This window comes from Phyllostomus discolor, chromosome 9 (genome assembly GCF_004126475.2).
Source record: "Phyllostomus discolor isolate MPI-MPIP mPhyDis1 chromosome 9, mPhyDis1.pri.v3, whole genome shotgun sequence".
In the NCBI taxonomy this organism is placed as follows: Eukaryota; Metazoa; Chordata; class Mammalia; order Chiroptera; family Phyllostomidae; genus Phyllostomus; species Phyllostomus discolor.
This window is the reverse complement of record NC_040911.2, coordinates 45,567,046-45,587,860: the sequence shown is the minus strand read 5'-3', so window position 1 is coordinate 45,587,860 and position 20,815 is coordinate 45,567,046. Positions and strand designations below refer to the sequence as shown.

At 37.9% G+C, this 20,815-nt stretch overlaps 1 protein-coding gene across 1 annotated transcript in view; it reads left to right on the top strand.

The window, feature by feature from the left end:
- Positions 1 to 20,538, top strand: part of L3MBTL4 (L3MBTL histone methyl-lysine binding protein 4) — a 200,766-nt gene extending 180,228 nt beyond the window's left edge. The window contains exon 12 of the mRNA XM_028524588.2: positions 20,263 to 20,538. Within this exon, the coding sequence (XP_028380389.2) occupies positions 20,263 to 20,443 (181 nt within the window). The 3' untranslated portion in view covers positions 20,444 to 20,538. The remainder of the gene's footprint in view (positions 1 to 20,262) is intronic.
- The last annotated feature ends 277 nt before the right edge of the window (positions 20,539 to 20,815 follow it).

Genomic DNA, 20,815 nt, shown 5'->3' with positions numbered 1-20,815 from the left:
TACATCATCTTTTTGTTCCTAAATGTAAATTTACATTTTAAGAATCAGGTTCCACTTTTTATTTACATATGATCATTTTCCAAAGAGCTGCAAATGCAACCTTATTTGGTATTTTTTAACCTAAATGAGTAAACATTCTAAATAACATCTTTTTTTATAAAAGAGCTCAATTCTCTATGCTGTGAATAATAAACACAGAAAAACCTAACAGTAAATAACTGGAGACTGGACAGAGATGGAGCCAAGAAAGACTAGGCAGAGAAGCAAGACGTGGGTGGTGTTGTGACTATCCCCAGGCAGGAGGCCTTCCTGATCAAGCCCTTGAAAGACATAGACCCTTTTTCTGCTGGTGTTGACAGAGCTGCTGTTTGAGGGCTGCTGTTTCTCTTAAGCCTCCAAAGCCCATTTGGCAGATGCTTATACCTGTAAGTCTCAGGTGCTTACAGAGACTTGCGTGCCTCTCTGTGGGAGCAGAGATTGCACTGGAACAACTTTCTGCCCATTTATACCTTTCAGTCCCAGTAAGGGTGCTCCTTTATTCCCAAGGGGAGATCTGTTCATTGGGAGGATACATTTTTCACATCCCAGACTGTGGATTTTGTTCTTTTCTCATGCAAATGTTGTCATATAGCATTTGGGTGACATTTCATTTTTGTTAAGTAGCTTATTTTTACTTTGATCGTTGTGCACACAACTGTGCAGATTAGCTCTCCTCCGTTGTGTGATCTATTTCATATGGATATGCATGCCTCTATTTCTGTAGCTGTATCTTGCATGTTTATTATTTATTTGTACACCCACTCCTCTTGTATAAAATTCACAGGGTCTAGTTGTTCTTTGCTGTGCTTTACACCCACACTGCTTACAACTCTAAATAGTGGAGGAGCTTGAACATCCTTTCCATTTCCTAGCTGAGGGAGATTTTTTCTTTTTAAAACTGTTTTCCAAGTAACCATGTTTATTTATTTTCATACATCCATTTACCCTTACCCTTGCTGTTCTATTCCGTTATCTTTTTTTAAAATAAAAACTCAGTCATTCTCTCTTGTAAATATTTTAAATGTTCATCCTCAATGTCAAAAGTCATAGACACTAAGCAGATCTTTGAACTGCTCTAAACAATGATTACACTGTTGGATTCTCTTAGAGGTCAGCTAAACCTTTCTTTTCAGCACAGATATATGGCTTCCCGTGTCTTGAACTTCTTTTAGGAATTTATTCCTTTTGATATATTATTATGGGCCTTATTATTTTAAAGGAGCTTTGCACTAAAATATATGAGATAAGTATAATTACTACAGATAGAAAGAAAAAGCAGAGAAGGTTAGTTGAAATTGAGCAAAAAGTCACTTGTAATCCTATTCAGTCAAATCCTATTTCCTGCATGCACAGAACTATGCAAGTAGTTGAACGGGGGTTGTGGGGGAGTCACAGTGCACATCTTGAATTCTTAAACCTTCTTTTACTTTCAAACATCAAGACCAAAGCCATCATTGCACGCCAGCCCACTTTTATTTTTGAACAATCATTGTAACAGTGTTGGATAAATAGTATGCAGTAGTGCCCACTTTGACTCTACCTTCATTTCCTTGCCATCCTACTCACAGTCTAGAATTCCAGCTGGAGGTAAAAAGAGAACAAAGACACCAACAAGGAAGATGTGTTCTAACTATGAGTACATAAAGTATATTTTTACTCTCTTCACAGTTTACTTATAGTAATTTCCTAAGGCTGCCTTTCATCTAACCCAAATCTTTACTCTTAAAATCACAAGATACCAGATACAGGTGGAGGAGAATATTTAAATTCCATCTGTTCTACATGATAAGAAGAAATATTTTTATGTGGTTCATGTGCAGTCATAAGCTTTGGGGCTAAATTAGTGAAAATTTGAGTTATAATTTCCACTGGCCTCCAATCCATCCATTTGCCACTGAGCTCTGGACAGGCCTTCTGTAATTTCTTATACAAGCAAAACCTGTCACCTGAATTGCAAGAAGTCTTAGAATCCCAGACTTCTTGCAATTCATGTGCAAAATGTAAAATTAGCTACTGACATTCTTCCAAAATCAGTTAGATGATGCCCAACGGTTTAAGGAATTTTTTCTTTTCCTTAACTGTATCCTGGTTTTTTGTTTATTTTTAAAAAGTACATTTGTTCTCCTGTTAATCTTTGAAGCGGGAATTATTAGTAAGCATTTACTCTCCATTATTTTGTAGTAGAAATAACCTATTTATATTTATATTTTATTAGCAGAGAGTCAAGTTTTAAACTTGAGTGAATTATATACTACTAGATGTTTACAAAACTAACCTTTATAGCAGTAAGATTACATATTAATACAGCTTTGAAGAATAGATTTGTAATAGGTCACCATTGCTGAAAGACTATATAGATATTCCTTTTCCCTTGTATTAAGAGTACTACTATATTCATAGTGCATTAAATGGAGGCGTGTTACCTTATACGTGAATGTCTTTCATTTGGGAATGTACTCTAGAAAGGGGAAAAAGCCTTTAATTTGTTTAACAGTTTATAGTTTGCACATAGATTACCTCTAGAGCCCCCATAATTTGTGATTTAGGCAAAGCAGAAGTTATTGTTATCATAGTATTACCATTTATAGGTAGAGATCCTTACTAGTAGCTGATCTGGGACCCAAACATAAGTCTTTTGAGTAAATTCAGAGTATTCCCAGTTCAGTAATATAATAATAGTAACACCAAAAATGTCAACAATAATAATTAACTATTAATATCACACACTTTGAGCTCCAAAGCATTGTGCTAAACAATTTACATGCAACATCCTGTTAATTGTATTTATTGTCAACAACCACCCTCTGTGTGGCTAAGTATTCTAAGTCTGATTTTATAAAGTAGGCATCTTAACATTAGAGAGGTTAGGCAGAGTGCCCAAGGTCACACAGGTAAACAGCCAAAAACTTGGGATTATAATCCAGAACTGCCTGACTCCAAATGTTTTAACTACGTTAGGCCACAAAAAGAATGACAATTTAAGACTTTGAAATTGCCTGGCTGGGTTGTGTGTAGACTGCTTCCTACTTCTGTCTAGGATTCTCAGGGTCATCTTGTAATGCATTTATTTCTTATTTTTTGAAAAGAGAACTGTCAAAGGGGAAGAATCTTAACTATGTTTCCCCCAAATTGTTTATTCTTTATACTACTTATATAAAACACAAAATCTTTCACCTTGAACACATTTCACTGTAATACACTAAAGGCTTCTATCTGCAAGAAGGGAATAAAATTATATTCATTTAAGTTTTATCATAAAGAAAATTTCTTTGACTACAACTCTTCCCACCTCCCCCTATTACTGAATTTCTGTTAGCTGGCTTCTCCAGGCCAGAGTAGGATATTTTTCTCTGGCATTTCCAACTCACCTAAGTATTCTTTTATAACATTTTTTTACCTCCCTAAGCAATGTTTAATATATTCTAATTCACACAATTGGTAGAACTACCATTAGTTAAAATACTTGTCATTTTCAATCACTACTATTAAGAAAATCTAAGAAAATGCCTAGTAAAGCTCACTTTTTTTTCCTTATGCCTACCACGATATAAACTGTGTGCACTGCCCTCAGGCCCATATCAATGATGAGAATGGCTGGGGAAAGTCATGGTAATCAGAGAAGAGAATGGCATGTAGTGGAATAGTTCCTTAATGATCCTTATAATAAATTTCACTGCCTGAGCCAACTAGTTTATTTCCAGTACTCAAATCAACTGCAACATAAATATCTTCTATGAGGTCCATTCTCAGAATTAAAATAGTGTTAGTTGGTTCTTGCACATGTTAACTTTCCAAGTTATTAAGTAGATTTTCTTTAATCCATCTGCCTTTTCTCTCACTCCCTCCCTCATAAATTCTCTGCTTTGGGAGATAAATTCTACCCATTGTCCTACTCACCCCTGTCATCATCCACAGTATTGTTTTGACTCCTGCACCAGTGCCTTTGTTTCCATCCTTCTACCTCATTTATTCCTGCCTGCGTTTTCTCCCTCTTCCCAGGCTCATCTCTGTCCTGAGGTTTTCTATAGCAGTTCCAACACATATGAGCTTCTTGACGTTAGAGATGATGTTTTACACGACTCCATTTCTAATGCCTGTTATAATGCCAGACACTTAGTAGGCACTCAGCAAATTAAGTAGATGTTGAGCAATCACTATGCACCAGGGACTGTACTAGGCCCTGGGGTATGCATCGAATAAGAGATAATCCTGTTCCTTGTTCCTAGTATTACTTTGTGCCTTTGGTCTGGTACCACACACAGTGGCTTATGCTTGTGTGTCTGCGTGTGCCTTTTTAATACTTGTCTTGTCAAAAACAAGTATTTTCTCAAAAAGATTGGAGGCTGCTAAAGGGTAAGAACCAGTTTTCATTTGCTTTTGTTTTTTCACTACTTTTTCCATTATAGGTCTTAGTAAATCTAAGTTGCCTGATTCAGATACATACATTAGTTTTCCTCTTAGAATCTCAATCTCTTTACCTATAAAGTGAAGATAAAGTATGAGGCTTAGAGTTTGACTACAGGTATATACAGGCAGACAGAGTTATAGCTATATATCTGGGCCTGGCACATAGTAGAGACTATTGAAATACTAGTCCCATATTATTTTCATTTTTATAAAACTTGTTGATTTTAAAGTCTTGCAATTGGACCAGTTCTAGTTATATATGTACACCACATATCTTTGCACCAAAGATAGAAATGTAAAAGTTTATTTATCTGAATATCACCCAGAATCTGGAACTGCATTAGACCTTTAGTCAGTTGAGTAGTGATCAAACCACCAAGGCACACAGGCTCCCTGGGAACCTGTGGAGGACTGAGGCTGGACAGGAAATCTGCAGGCCCTCTGGGCAAGTTGCCTGCCGTGCAGGTTCCAGATGGACCCTGAGGAACCTCTCACCAGGTATGACAATGCTGGCGCTCAACAACAGGGAAGGATTTCAAAGATTATCTAATCCAACTTTTTCAACATAGAAATAAGGATATCAAAGCAAAGAGTTTATTTTTCTGTTGACACTGTCAGTACTTGCAACGTGTCAAGCCCTTTGATTTCCAGGTCCTTGTTCTGCTCACTATTTCATACCTCCTCCTACCCCAGAATTAAGATTCAACTGTAACAGGCTGGTTTATGGCATTTGAATACCTGAATGACATTTACCTTGCTGAGTTCAGAATCCTGATCGTAGCCAGGCCCTAAAATTGGGCGTATTCATTCATTCAACATTTGTCCACTGAAACAAATATTTAAAAAAGTACTATTCTAAGCCCTAGTGATACAGCAGTGAACAAAACAGACTAAAATCCTTATTAAATCCTTATTAAGCTTTCGTTTAGTGGTAAGAAAATCACCCCAAGCTAGAAAGTAGCAGAATGAAGATCTGTACTCAAGCAAGATGACTCCAGTCCCTGCAGACTTGGCAGTGGGTATGTTGATTCACTCATTGCATCAACATTTATTCATTCAGCAAATATGTGTGGAGCTTCTACTGTTGCCAAATGGCAAGTCAGGTGCTGGGGACATGGGGGTAACCATAGAGCCACATCCTTACAGGGAGTATATTTTCAGGTAGAGAAGATGAAGGAGTAAAACAAAAGGAAACCATAAATGAAGAGAAGATCACAGATTGGGATGGGTACCATGAAAGAAGTAAAAGGGTAATGCTCAAAATGCCTTCAGCTATTATCGTCTTAAAGTCCTAGGGACCACAAGCAGATCCAGGCCATGAAGGAAAAAAGGGGGAGGACTCTGTTTTCTATTTTGCAAATTGAAAATGAAATGAGCTATGTCGAGATCAGCTCAGGAGCGTAGACAGAAACTGATGAGATGAAAGGACTCGGCCCTCACTGGCACGTACTTGCCTTGCTTCTGCTGGCAATTCCATTATCGCCCTGTGTTTCCTAAACAAATGCTGAAGTGTGATAAAATAACCAATGTATGCCTTAAAAAGGCCCTTTAAAATACTTTTCTGAACTGATTCTCTTAAGGCATTTTATAATTTATTGTGAATCTTAGGATTTCTGGAATCCTGCCTTGGCCTGGCCTCTTTGTAATTAAATCCCGTCTACTGCTGCAGAACAGTGTGAGCCAAAAATGCTCATGGTTCTCTGCATAGGGAAATATTGGTGTTCTTGTGCCACAGAAAAAACAAGTTTGTTGCCCAGGCACCAGCGGGTATTTTTTTCTCATCTACATACTTAATCTAGTTTTAAAATAATTATTTCCCATTCATTGTAAATAATACAGCTAGGACATTTAACCTTTTTTTCCCCTAAGTAAAGCAATGTTTGCACATTATAGGAAAATTAGAAAATATAGATTAACATAAGTAGAAAAATTAAAAATTAAAAAAATAATACCCAGACCTTTTCCTATCAAACAGTACAACTTAAAAGCTTATAAAAATGTGACAAAATTCCTACTTCAATAATTCAGGTAATACAGAAGTTTAAAAAAAAATAACAAATTTTCACTCCCTACTCGTTAGCTCTGATGCTGCATCTGAAGGTTATACGTATGAATAGATTGTAACATTGTCTTCCACACTTTTTCTGTGTGTATATATGCAGATATGCCAATATACATCCACTCTTTTTTTCAGATTTCCTTAGCTTTTTATAAAGTATATTTTATTGATTATCCTATTACAGTTATCCCTTTTTTTTCTCCCCTTTATCTCCCTCTGCCCAGTACCTCCATTCCCTCCTGCCTTCCCCCCTCCATTAGTTCATATCCATGGGTCATACATACAGGTTCTTTGGCTTCTCCATTTCCTATTCTATTCTTAATCTCCCCCTGTCTGTTTTGTACCTACCATTTATGCTTCTTATTCCCTGTACCTTTTCCCGCTCTCTCCTTCTTCCCCTTCCCACTGATAACCCTCCATGTGATCTCCATTTCTGTAATTCTGTTCTTGTTCCAGTTGTTTGCTTAGTGTGTTTTTGTTTTTTTAGGTTCAGTTGTTGATAGTTGTGAGTTTGTTGTCATTTTACCGTTCATATTTTTTATCTTCTTTTTCTTTTCTTTTTTTAATGATATATTTTTATTTTTTTAAAAGATTTTATTTGTTTACTTTTAGAGAGGGAAGGGAGGGAGAAAGAGAGAGAGAAACATCAATGTGCGGTTGCTGGGGGTCATGGCCTGCAACCTAGGCATGTACCCTGACTGGGAATCGAACCTGCGACACTTTGGTTCACAGCCCGCGTTCAGTCCACTGAGCTATGCCAGCCAGGGCTGAAATATTTTTATTCTTAAATAGCGCTTTCTTTCTCTGGAGACACATATGACAAGTATCCAAACATCTTTTCAAATGTGCAAATTATTCTGAAAACCATGGAAATTATATGTGAAAGAGAACTATTGTCTGGATCATTTTCTTGTTTTTTATATTAATTATTGTTCAAGTACATTTTTCTGCCTTTTACTCCCATTCCAGCCCACCCACCCATCCCTCCCCACCTCCCTCCATTCCCCCCCCCCCCCAGTTTTTGTCCATGTGTCCTTTATATTTGTTCCTGTAAACCCTTACCATTTTCTCCTAAAAATCCCTCCTCTCTCCCTCTGGTCACTGTCAGCCTATCCTCTATTTCAGCGTCTTTCACTATATTTTGTTTGTTTCTTTGTTTTGTTGTTTAGGTTCCTATTAAAGGTGAGATCATATGGTATTTGTCTTTCACTGCCTGGCTTCTTTCATTTTTTTTTAAAGATTTTATTTATTTATCTTTAGAGAGGGAAGGGAGGGAGAAAGAGAGAAAGAGAGAAACATCAATGAACATCAATATGCAGTTGCTGGGGGTCATGGCCTGCAACCCAGGCATGTACCCGGACTGGGAATAGAACCTGCGACACTTTGGTTCCCAGCCCACACTCAATCCACTGAGCTATGCCAGCCTGCCTGGCTTATTTCGCTAAGCATAATGCTTTCCAGTTCCATTCATGCTGTCACAAAGGGTAGGAGCTCCTTCTTTCTTTCTGCTGCATAGTATTCCATTGTGTAAACATACCATCATTTTTTGATCCGTTCATTTACTGAAGGGCACCTAGGTTAATTCCTGTGCTTGGCTATTATAAATTGTGCTGCTATGAAGATTGCGGTGTATAGGTTCTTTTAGATTGGTGTTTCAGGGTTCTTAGGATATAATCCTAGCAGTGGAGTTGCTGGGTCAAAAGGTAGGTCCTTTTTCGGTTTCTTTAAAAAATTCCATACTGTTTTCCAGAGTGGTTGTACCAATCTGCATTCCCACCAACAGTGCATTAGTGTTCCCTTTTCTCCACAACCTCTCTAACACTTGTTGTTTGTTGCTTTGTTTATTATGATGGTCATTCTGACTGGTGTGAAGTGGTATCTCATTGTGGTTTTAATTTGCATCTCTCTGATAGCTAGCAATACGGAGCATCTTTTCATGTGTCTCTGGATCCTCTATGTGTCCTCCTTGGAGAAGTGTCTATTCAAGTCCTTTGCCCATTTTTTTTTTAATATTTTATTTATTTATTTATTTATTTTTTTAGAGAGGGAAGGGAGGGAGATAGAGAGAGAGAGAAACATCAATGTGCGGTTGCTGGGGGTTATGGCCTGCAACCCAGCAATGTACCCTGGCTGGGAATCGAACCTGGGACACTTTGGTTCCCAGCCCGCGCTCAATCCACTGAGCTACGCCAGCCAGGGCCCTTTGCCCATTTTTTAATTGGGTTTCATGTCTTCTTAGAGTGGAGTTGTGTAAGTTCTTTATGTATTTTGGAGATTAAACCCTTGTCTGAGGAATCATTAACAAATATGTTTTCCCTTACAGTTGGTTCTCTTTTTATTTTAATGCTGTTTTCTTTAGCCATACAGAAGCTTTTTATTTTGATGAGGTCCCATTTGTTTATTCTTTCCTTATGTCCCTTGCTCTAGGGGACATATCAGTAAAAATGTTTCTGTGTGAAATATATGAGGTTTTCCTGGCTATGTTCACCTCTAGGACTTTAGTGGTGTAACCGTTTATATTTAAATCTTTTATCCACCTTGAATTTATTTTTGTGTAAGGTATAAGTTGGTGCTTGAGTTTCATTTTTCTGCATGTAGCTGTCCAGTTCTCCCAACACCATTTGTTGAAGAGGCTATTTTTACTCCATTTTATGTTGCTGCCCCCTTTTTCAAATATTAATTGACCATAGAGACTTGGGTTTATTTCTGGGCTCTCTGTTCTGTTCCATTGGTCTATGTGCCTGTTTTTATGCCAGTACCAGGGTGTTTTGATTACAGTGGCCTTGTAGTATAGTTTAGTGTCAGGTATTGTGATCCTTCCTAATTTACTCTTCTTTCTCAAAATTGCAGCAGCTATTCCGGGTCGTTTATTAGTTCCATATAAATTTTTGAAGTGTTTGTTCTATGTCTGTGAAATATGCCATTGGTACTTTAATAGGTATTGCATTGAATGTGTAAATTGCTTTGGGTGATATGGACATTTTGATGATGTTGATTCTTCTAATCCATGAACACGATATATGTTTCCATTTGTGTCTTCCTTGATTTTCTTCCTCAATGTTATATAGTTTTCTGAATACAGGTCCTTTACCTCTTTGGTTAGGTATATTCCTAGGTATTTTATTTTTCTTTTTGCTATTTCAAATGGGATTTCTTTCTTGATCTCTGCTTCTGCTGTTTCATTGATGGTGTACAGAAATGCCTTTGATTTCTGGATATTGACTTTGTATCTCACTATTTTGCCAAATTCATTTATTAGGTCAAGCAGTTATTTTGGCAGAGTTTATAGGATTTTCTATGTACACTATCATGTCATCTGCAAACATTGACAGTTTTGTTTCCTCCTTTCCAATTTGGATGCCTTTTATTTCTTTTTCTTGTCCGAGTGCTGTGGCTAATACTTCCAGTACCATATTGAATAGAAGTGGTGAAAGTGGACAGCCTTGCCTTGTTCCTGATCTTAGTGGAAAAGATTTTAGTTTTTGCCCATTGAGTAGGATGTTGGCTGTAGGTCTCTCATATATGGCCTTTATAATGTTGAGGAATGCTCCCTTTATTCCCACATAGCTGAGTGTTTTTATCCTAAATGGGTGCTGTACCTTATCAAATGCTTTTTCTGCATCTATTGATATGATCATGTGGTTTTTGTCTTTGCTTTTGTTTATGTGATGTGTTACATTTACTGATTTGCAAATATTGTACCATTTTTGCATCCCTGGGATGAATCCCACTTGGTCATGGTGTATGATCTTTTTAATATATTGTTGGATGTGGTTTGCCAATATTTTGTTGAGGATTTTTGCTTCTATGTTCATCAGTGATATTGGCCTGACATTTTCTTTCTTTGTCATGACTTTAGCTGGTTGTGGAATTAGGATGATGTTGGCCTCATAGAAAGAGTCTGGGAGTGTTCCATCTTTTTGGATTTTTGCAAATAGTTTTTGAAGGATAGGGGTTAACTCTTCCTTAAATGCTTTGTAGAATTCTCCTGTGAAACCATCTGGTCCAGGGCTTTTGTGTGTTGGAAGTTTTTGATTACTGCTTCAATTTCTTTTGCTGTTTTTCTTGGTCTGTTCAGGCTTCCTGCTTCCTTTTCATTGAGTTTTGGAAGATTATATTTTTCTAGAAATTTGTCCATTTCATCTAGGTTTTCAAATTTCTTCCCATACAGTTCTTTGTAGTAATTTCTTACAATCCTTTGTAGTTCTTGGTTTCAGTTGTAATCTCTCCTCTTTCATTTCTGATTGTGTTTATTTGGGTCCTCTCTCTTTTTTTCTTGATGAGTCTGCTTAAAGGCTTGTCAATTTTGTTTATCTTTTCAAGGAACCTGCTCCTGGATTCATTGATCCTTAGAATTGTGCTTTTAGTCTCTATGTCATTTAATTCTGCTCTGATCTTGGTTATTTCCTTCCTTCTACTTGCTCTGGGCTGTCTTTGTTGTTGTTCCTCGAATTCTTGTAGACGTAGGGTTAGGTTGTTTGTTTGAAATGTTTCTAGCTTTTTTTAGGTATGCCTGTATCGCTATCAACTTCCCTCTCAGGACTGCCTTGGCTGTGTCCCATAAATTTTGGGTCATTGTGAGTTTATTTTCACTTGTTTCCAGAAACCTTTTGATTTCTTCCCTAACTTCATTCTTGACCCATTCATTAATAGCATGCTATTTAATCTCCATGATTTTGAGTGTTTTGGATTTTTTTCCTTGGGGTTGGTTTCTAGCTTTAGTCCCTTGTGACCTGAGAAAATTCTTGGTATGATTTCAATTTTCTTAAAATTGTTGAGGCTTGTTTTGTGTCCTATCATGTGGTCTATCTTTGAAAATGTTGCACGTGCATTTGAAAGGAATGTGTATTTAGCTTCTTTGGGATGAAGGGCCCCGTATATATCTGTTAGGTCCATTTCATCTAGGGCATTGTTCAATGCCTCAATATCTTTGTTGATATTTTGTTTGGAACATCTGTCCATTTTTGACAGAAGAGTGTTAAAATCCCCCAATATAATTGTGTTGCTGTCAATATCTTTCTTGACATCCTCTAAGATTTTCTTTATGTATTTGGGTGCTCCTGTGTTGGGTGCATATATATTTACAATATTTATGTCTTCTTGGTGGATTCTTGCCTTGAGTATTATGAAGTGACCTTCTGGCTCTGTCTTTATGGCCCTTTTTTCGGAAGTCTATGTTGTCTGATATAAGTATTGCTACCCCAGCTTTTTTTTTCCCTATTTGCTTGGAAAATTTGTTTCCAGCCCTTTACTTTCAGCATGTGCAGGTCTTTTATCCTAAGTGGGTCTCTTTTAGTCAGCATATGTGTGAGTCATGTTTTCTTATCCATTCAGCTATTCTATGTTTTTTGATTGGAGCATTTAATCCATTTACGTTTAAGGTTATTATTGATAGGTACTTATTCATTGCCATTTACATATGTATTCCTCTCTCTCTCTCTCTCTGTCTCTCTCTCTCTCTTCCTTCCTTCCTTTCCTTAAAGCAGTCCCTTTAGCATCTTTTGCAGAGCTGGTTAGGTAGAGGTGTATTCTTTTAGATTTCTTTTTTCTGGGAAGCTTCTTATTTGTCAAAGCTTCTTATTTGGCTTTCCATCTTGATTGAGAGCCTTGCTGGGTAAAGTAGCCTTGGCTGCACACCTCTGGTTCTCATTGCTTGGAATATTTCTTGCCATTCTCTTCTGGTTTGGAGTGTTTCCTTTGAGAAGTAAGCTGCTAGCCTTATTGGGGCTCCCTTGTATGTTCCTTCCTGTTTCTCCCTTGTTGCCTTTAAGGTTCTCTCTTTGTTTTGAAATTTTGCCATTTTAATTATGATGTGTCTTGAGGTGGGCCTCTTTGGGTTCCTCTTGATTGGGACTCTCTGTGTTTCCTGGATTTGTGTGACGTTTTCTCTCATCAAACTAAGGAAGTTTTCCATCATTACTTTTTCAAATAGGTTTTCTATCCCTTGCTCTTCTTCTTCTCCTTCTGGCATCCCTATTATATGGATATTATTAGGTTTCATATTGTCTTGCATTTCTCTTAATCCCTCTTCATTCTTTGTGAGCCTCTTTTCTTTTTCTTGCTCTTTATGGGTGTTCTTTTCTACTTTGTCCTCCAACTTGCTGATCCGATCTTCTGCTTCATCACTCCTGCTTTTGATTCCTTCTACTGTGTTCTTCAGTTCAGAAATTGCCTTCTTCATTTCTTCTTGGCCCTTGTCAATAGTTTCTATTTCCTTTTTCATGCTGATATAGTTTGCAGTGAGTTCATTGTAGCTTCCCTGGAGTTTCTGATAGCTCATTGTGAGCTCATTGAGCTTCCTGATAACCATTTCTTTGAACTCAATATCTGGTAGTTGAGTTGCCTCTATTTCATTTAGCATTCTTTCTGAGGCTTCCTCCTTTCCCTTCATTTGGGGATTGTTTCTTTGTTTTCTCATTGTTCATGAGACTGTTCTTGTTAGCCTCTGTTTCTTAAATTTATTTGTTCTGGCTCCCTGAGTTTATGGTGTGAACTTCTGTGGTAGAATACCTGTGAGATTCAGTGGTGCAATCTTCTTTGGGTATCCTGGTGTTCACAGCTTCCCTCTACTCTTTTGTTTGTTTGTTTGTTTGTTTGATCAACTGAAGGAGTAAGGCAAAATGTTTTAAGACAGCAAGAGAGTATTCTATGATATTTATAGTAGCAGCCAGTAGAGAAGAGATAGGAGATCCTTTGGCTCTGTATAGTGTTAACTGTATCTTCCACCCCACTAGCCACGTTTTAGAAAGGATGGAAAGAAGATAAAACTGTTGTTGGGGAGGAAAGGATTGTGAGTTGGATCTAGAAAGCAGTGAGGCCGTGTGAGGTCAGATTCTGAGGTAGGGCGGGAGTAAGGAATAGTAAATAGGAGTAATGTTTAAAAGAATAGAGTTAAACACTATAATAATAGAGTTCAGGAAATTTCAAAGTGGGCTGAGATCTGGGAGGGGTTTTGTGTAGTATTTACAACTGTATGAAGTAGGTATTATTTACAGTAATATTAGAGCAAAAATCATATGGCAGAATCTATAAGATCTAGATAACAAGAATTGGGAGTATAGAACCTTGAGTAGTGTACTAATGGAATACAAATGAAGGACAGAAAATTAGCAATACACTATGGGTGAGCTAACAAGGGAAACCTATCAAATGATACAGTATAACCAGCCAAGCAAAGAAGACTATACAGAAAAACAAGAAATACCAAAATACTATTAAAACTAAAAATGTAAGAATAATGAGAAAAAGAGAATACAACTTTGCCATAACTTGTGGGCTCAAAAAAAGGGGAAAAAAAAGCAGAAGATGGAATGCAGGAGAGATAAATTTGGAAAGGAAGGAATAACACTAGGATGAAAGGAAGAGAAACAAGGAATTGAGAGATATAAAAATAATAAGAATTAAAAAATAAAAAGTTACTTTAAAAAGATAAAATCAAATAATCAAACAACAGGAACAACAAAAACAAAACAAAACAAAAAACCTCTTGTTGGTTTCTAACTGGCCAAACCAATTTTTTCTGTACTTGCTGGCTTCAGCAGGCTGAGGGGCAATTGGAATGCTTTTCACTCTTCCAGGTCAGAGGTCAGTCAGTCTCTCAAGTACCGTCCCCAGGGCTGGCAGCGCACTCTCCCCACAGCCGGTCTGGTGTCTCTCCACAGGTCCCTGGGTGTGGGTCTCGGTGCTCCCGAGCATGCTCTCCGGAGCTCACCACTGCGCACTCCCAGGCTCCGGGGTCCCACAGTGCACTGGCGTCTTTTCCGGGTTCATGGTGTAAGCTCCAGGGATTGTGAGGGGGCATGCCCTTCCCCGAGTTCACCACCACAGGCTCCAGAATCCCGAGAACGCCCGTGCCCTTTCTGTGTTCAGGGCTTTGGGGCCTGGGTCTTCCACAGAACCACACTATCTCAGGGTTGGGGGTGCAGGGGCATGGCCAGGCTGCCCTTGGTTGCATAGGCTGGGGCACTCACTCTTCCCAGGGCTATGCATGGGTGCACGCAGCCCCTGTGTGATTGTCTCTCAGTCCCCACTCCCCTCTCTGTGCCTTCAGCAACAAGGCCTCCCCTTTCTGCCCAATCCTTGTTTGGCGGGGGGTGGGGGGGAGTGGTTGATTCCCTCTCTCCTAGGGGCACTGGGCTTGGGGGCTGCAACCTCCCTGGTCCCCACACTGATCCCTGGGCCCTCATTATCCTGAAGCAGTCTCCTTACCATCTGGTTTTTCAATGTCCACTATAATTTTTGATGTCCTGTTTTCATAAATGTTGCGATATTGTTGGCCCCTTGCTCTGTTCTTCTGCAGATCGGCCAGTTTCTCTCCCATGCGTAGGGAGAAGGGAAATCTGCTCCCTCCTACCACGCCACCATCTTCTTTCCTCCTATCTTCTTTTTCTTAGATAAGTCCCTTTAACATTTCATGTAATAATGGCTTGGTGATGATGAACTCCTTTAACTTGACCTTATCTGGGAGGCACTTTATCTGCCCTTCCATTCTAAATGATAGCTTTGCTGGATAGAGTAATCTTGTATTCACTCTTTTAAAAAAATTACATTAATTTTTGTTAATGTTTCTTTGAAGTGAATTTGTATCACTCTGGGTAGATTGTGGTATAACCGTGTTAAATATTGAGAAAAATCACTGCATTCCTGGAAGGTTAACATGGGAAGAAATATTTATAAGATCCTGACATTAAATTCTGAGGTTTTAATAAAATACATATACACTTTATCCTCAATTTATAATGGTAGACTGACCAAGGCATCTGTAAATAAATCAACATTTTTGATCAGAAGAAAAGCAATCTGGTCTTGAACTTTTATTTTTATATAGAAATGTTGTGAAGATGTGGACCACTAAATACCCACAAAGAAAAAAGAAACTCACTTTGTCCCTGAAGGACAGCCATGCAGAAGTGCCATTCGCTGACACAGAGAGTGTCTGACAGTGAAAGATATTAGCTACAAGGGTGTTTTATTTATCCAACAATATGTTGTGGATCATTTCCCACACAACATAATGGATTTAGTGCATTATTTTTAACAACCGTCATATTCCACAGCGTGAGCATGCGTCATCTCACTCATTCCCCTGTTGACACGTATTCAGGTTGTCTCCAGTATTTTTCCTCTTATACATAGTGCTACAGCAGACATCCACATATGTGTGGTATTTACTGATGCTTTATAATGCAGTATTTTTAAAAGTTTCATTACTTTTTATTTACAAACTGAACATATTGTATGACTCGTTCTTTAGATTGATAGAGTCTTACAGGTCCTTGATGTATTTTGCTTCACTATAAATTCACATATACAAATACACACACACAAGCATATATACAGGGTGGTGCAAAAGTAGATTTATCATTGTGAGTATGCAAAACAGTGTATTCTTGCATTATTAGTTATTAATTATATTATTTTCCATATGACAACCATAAACCTACTGTGTCACACCCCGTGTGCATGTCCATAGGAGACTTTTGCAGCCCTCATGATTTGCCCCCAGCCTGAGCATCCACCTCATCACACAGCACACCACATCACTAATTCTTCTCACCGCTACCCTCTATGTGTCTGTGCCTTTACCATGTCCCTCTCTGTAATTCCCTTAGTAAAATTTGTTTTGAGGTTTGGGTCAAAATCATCTCCTCCTGAAAGCTTTTTCTAATTTCTCCAACCTTTAAGCAGAAAATCCCTTCCTGCTCTGTGATCCCATAGTAATTTCTCCATTTCTGTGTTGTAACCCCTTTCTTGGTCTCCTTTGTGTGACAGTCAGCAGCACACACAGCCGTGTCCTCTATTGGATTGTCAGTCTCTGGGTCATAGGTACCATCATGGCTGCATGTAGGAAAGGTCCAAAGAAATGTTCATTGGACTTGGACAATTTGTCTAAAAATAATAGGTAGTTAGAGCCCAATATTTGCCTTTCAAGCCCTATTGTAACTAAGTACAGTTAATAAGGCAATTTTGGGAAAAGATAGCAATGTAAAATAGTCCCATGTGGTATGGATATTTTGGCTCTAGGGACCTTGTCCTTTACTTCTAAAATAGGGGTCAGCAAACCTTTTCTGTAAAGGGCCAGATAGTATGTTAGACTCTGCCAGCAATAAGATCTCTGCTACAATTGCTTAGCTTAACTGGTGCATAAGCTGTTGTAGACAGTAAGTAAATGAATAAACATGGCTGTGTTCTAGTAAAACACTATTTGCAAAAATAGGTAATGGACAGGATTTGATTCGTGGGCACATTTACACTGACCTGAGTTAAATTTAAATTCTGGCTCTTCTGCTTTGACTCTTCTGTTTACTCTGTGACTTTGGGCAAGCTACTCACTCTCTCTGTCATTTTCAACAAATGAACATAAGATTCATAGTACCTCCTACACGCTAGGCATCTAGTTCAAGGCCTAGCACTTACTGAATACAGAAATGGTAGCCACTAATTTGCCATGTTAAAAGTAGTGGAAGCACAGAAAGAGGGTCAGAGAACATGCAGTCCCTTTTTTCTCAACAGAAAGTAGCAAAATCCTAAGAAAAAGGAAGAGGAAAGCTCTGGCCAGTGTGGCTCAGTGGATTGAGTGCCGGCCTATGAATCAAAGGGTGACCGGTTCAATTCCCAGTCTAGGACACACGTCTGGGTTGTGAGCCAGGTCCCCAGTTGGGGACATGTGAGAGGCAACCAGGCATTAATATTTCTCTCCTTCACTTTCTCCCTCCCTTCCCCTCTCTAAAAATAAATAAGTAAAATCTTTTTTTAAAAAATGGCTCTAAAAAAAGGAAGAAAAATAGTGGATAGCAGAGGTTATTGTGTGACAGTGGTAGGTCTCACCAGCAGAAACAATAATCCTCTAAGTCATATACACTCCTCTATGGAATGAACCAGGACAGACAGACAAAGAGCTGGACACTTGCTGCAGTAACAGCAATACTATTAGTACAAGATTTTGAAGATTGTTTTGAGTGCCTGGAACTCTGATAACTATGTAAAAGATATGAGCCAGGCTTCAAGAATTACTGGTGAAATAGTTATACCTGCAAATTTCATTGGTATTACCTCTTTAGCTAAAGTGGGAACAAATAGGAATCTCTGGCAACTTACTAACTGTAATTATCTCCAAACATTTCAACTGACTACATGCAATTAACTCTTTCAAGATGTAACACTTCAGTACCTTTTTCCCCTACCATCAAGATAAAACATCCCTCCCCTTCCTCACAAAAAAGATAAAGCCCAAATACTTGAAAACAACATGCAGGGCTCTCCACAACTTGGCTCCAGCTTACTCTTCCAGCCTCACTTTTGATCTTTTCTTTCCTTGCACAGCACAGATGCTTTATCCAAGTAAGTTGATTAGCTTAATCCTGTCCCCAGAACACTTCTTCCTCACATTTTGCTTATGCCCTTTCTAGTCCAACCTAATTCTCTGGACCTATACAAACCCATCAGTCATCCATATCCCCATTCTTTCAGGACCAGACGTGCTGAGTCCTCTGCATACAACCTGACTAACCCAGTGCCAAGCAATACCAATATCCTCCTTCCAGCTGCCAGGAGTATTATCATTATTCTCTCTCTTTTTCTTGTGCTCTGCTTGTGACCTCTCCTCAAAGCTTCCTGTAAGTGCTCAGGAAACCCTATGTTAAATAATGAAGATGGTGTGTACACTAGAAGGAAACCTGGATTTGAAGTTTGAAGGCTCGAGTTTATGTCCTAGCTCCACCATCATCTCACTGTGTGTCCAGGATGGGCAAGTGGTTTCATATCTCTAAGTATCAATTTCTGTATTAGTAACAAAGGTCCCATAGCTACGTTGTAGAGTTTTTAAATGAAATGAGGTTAAAATGAAAGCAAGAGTCTGGGAGTCCTTGTGAGGTACCTACCTCACTCAGGAAATGGAACAGAATCTGAACTGTTTAGAGTTTGGCTTGGTGTATCTCCCTAGTGTTGTAACAGTTTTGAAAGTGAGAACTATACTTAAGCATATTTGTGATTAATTGTAGTACCTGTCATGTTTATAAAAAGCTACTCAAATTTATTTGATGTATTTTTATACCACATTTTAAAATCCCCATCAAAATTATGTAAGGCATGCTAGCCTCTGTTTTTTAATTTTGTAAGCTAGAACCAAGATCTTCATCAGCATATAATGCAAAGGGATGCTTTACGATGGTTTGAAGATCAACTCAGTTTTATAAGTTTTTAAAGCTTGGTTGAAAATTCCCAAGGTTTTTCAAAAATGTGTACTTACAGCTAAAATACTTTTCCAGCTTAATTTTTGCAGAATCAATGCTCCATGTGCACGCTGTGCTCCCGGAGCTCCACAATGATGAGCATCTCCACCAGATGCTCCTGCTTAAGTTTAAGCCCTCTTTATCTAGTTTATATGCTTCCCTACAAGAATGTAAATTGAGCCTGAAGACATATATTCCTGATGATATATAGAGAATATAATGAAAATTATACATATTGAATTATGAAAATATTCCACACATTCTTACGCATGTGCAAGAGGCATGAGAGTCTGTAGACTATTTTATAATGCATTGTTTCATTGATTGTTCAGAACAGACCCTGTAAGGCAAGTTCTGTTTCCATTTTGCAGATCAGGAAACTCAGTCCTGTAGAATTTAAATATGCACCCTGGGTCACAAACTTAGAGCACAGATGCTAAGACATGGAGCCAGGTTTTCCTACACTAAGTGTACTGGTATCTGCCTTCCACCACAGGCGACTAACTCCCCCGAGTTAGTATGCTCCACAGTAGCTATGTAGGACCTCCTTTTAGGGTCCAAAATTGGGATTTCAGTAGAAATTTTTTATGTTTCTTGAGGGTTTTTTCCATGAAAAAAAGTCTTAATTGTTAAAAAAAAAAGATAAATTGAATGTTTCTACCATGACATACATGTATACGAAATATATAAGTAAAATTAACTCAAATCTTGTACAAGTCACTTATCTTTATCTGTAAGATTTTAGTAACTGAATCAGATTCCTCACCTAAATCAGAGATTGAAACAGAGCTTGTCTGCCTGACTCAGAGACCTACCTACCCACGGGGGTAAATGAGTTGCTATGCAAATGCAGGCACAAAATATGTTTGCAAAGCAAGGCGTTATAATTTTCATCAAAACCATAAATATCCCAGATAAATTAATCAACTGTCTCAAGTTCTGTCTTCCTAAAATGAATTATTGGGTAATTAGCAACACTGGAAAAGTTTTATTTTGAAACTACCATATTCGTTACAAACTACAAGCCTCAAGATTTTATAAAGTTCCAGGAGAGTTACAAATTTAGTCCTTACTGCATACTGGAACATTTAAAAGTTAATTAATTCTCTGACATTCAACAATGTAACTAAGTTACTTTATACGGTTGTTTGAGCACAACGTATATAATCTTCTGATTAAAATAAGTGCTAGAATCATCAGTAGCAATTATTTACCCACCTACTGTCCCTAATAGCTCCTCCACAGAATCTGAAGAGATTATTCTCCAGTTATAGAAACATTTGGCAATAAGAGATGGTGGAGTAGATTTTAAGTTTTAGATTTCAAAGTTAGAATTTCTGAAAAAAATTGTGTTTTAAAAATTTTAAATTGAAGAAAAATTCTAAGAAGCTTCTGTGCGGCAAAATACCTGCTAATTCACTATTGTTTACCCCGTGGTTTCTATTTAAATGTGTGCTGTTGTTGTTCATGATTTATTCCTACTTCACAGGATAATGAATCTAGATTTTATTTCTGTTCTTTGTCCAGACTTGTACAGCAGGCAAAGTGTTTGAAAATCAAAGAAAAAGAAGATTTTGACTGGGATAAACTCTTCAGAGGTAAAAACAAATACACTAGCAAAAACAAAGACTATACTTTTCATTGTCTTATTTGTTTGTTTGGCTGGTTTTACCATTCCAGTAGGGAAAGGTGGAAAGGGCCTGCCTGATATCAACATACTTGTGTCTAGCCCAACTGTATGAATAAATTCTGTCACTTCACTGCTCTGAACTTTAATTTTCTCATTTTTAAAGTGAAAGGACTGGACTCTGTAATTTCTGTGGTACTCAGTAACAACAGGACAAATCTATACCTAAAAGTCTCAGTGGTAGAATCTTTTTCTGCCATCTGCAGAGGGCACAGAGGGAAACCAGAGTGTCTCATTGTACTTGTGTAAGTTGGACACTGGGAAATGTACCTCATTAGTAAGGCAGGCAAGAAGGTTATTGGAAAAAAAGTTTAATTATTAAAAGCTGAGGGATTATCAGAGTATAGGAAAAAGAACTACATGTTTTCATTTAATTATGTTTCTTTCCAGTCA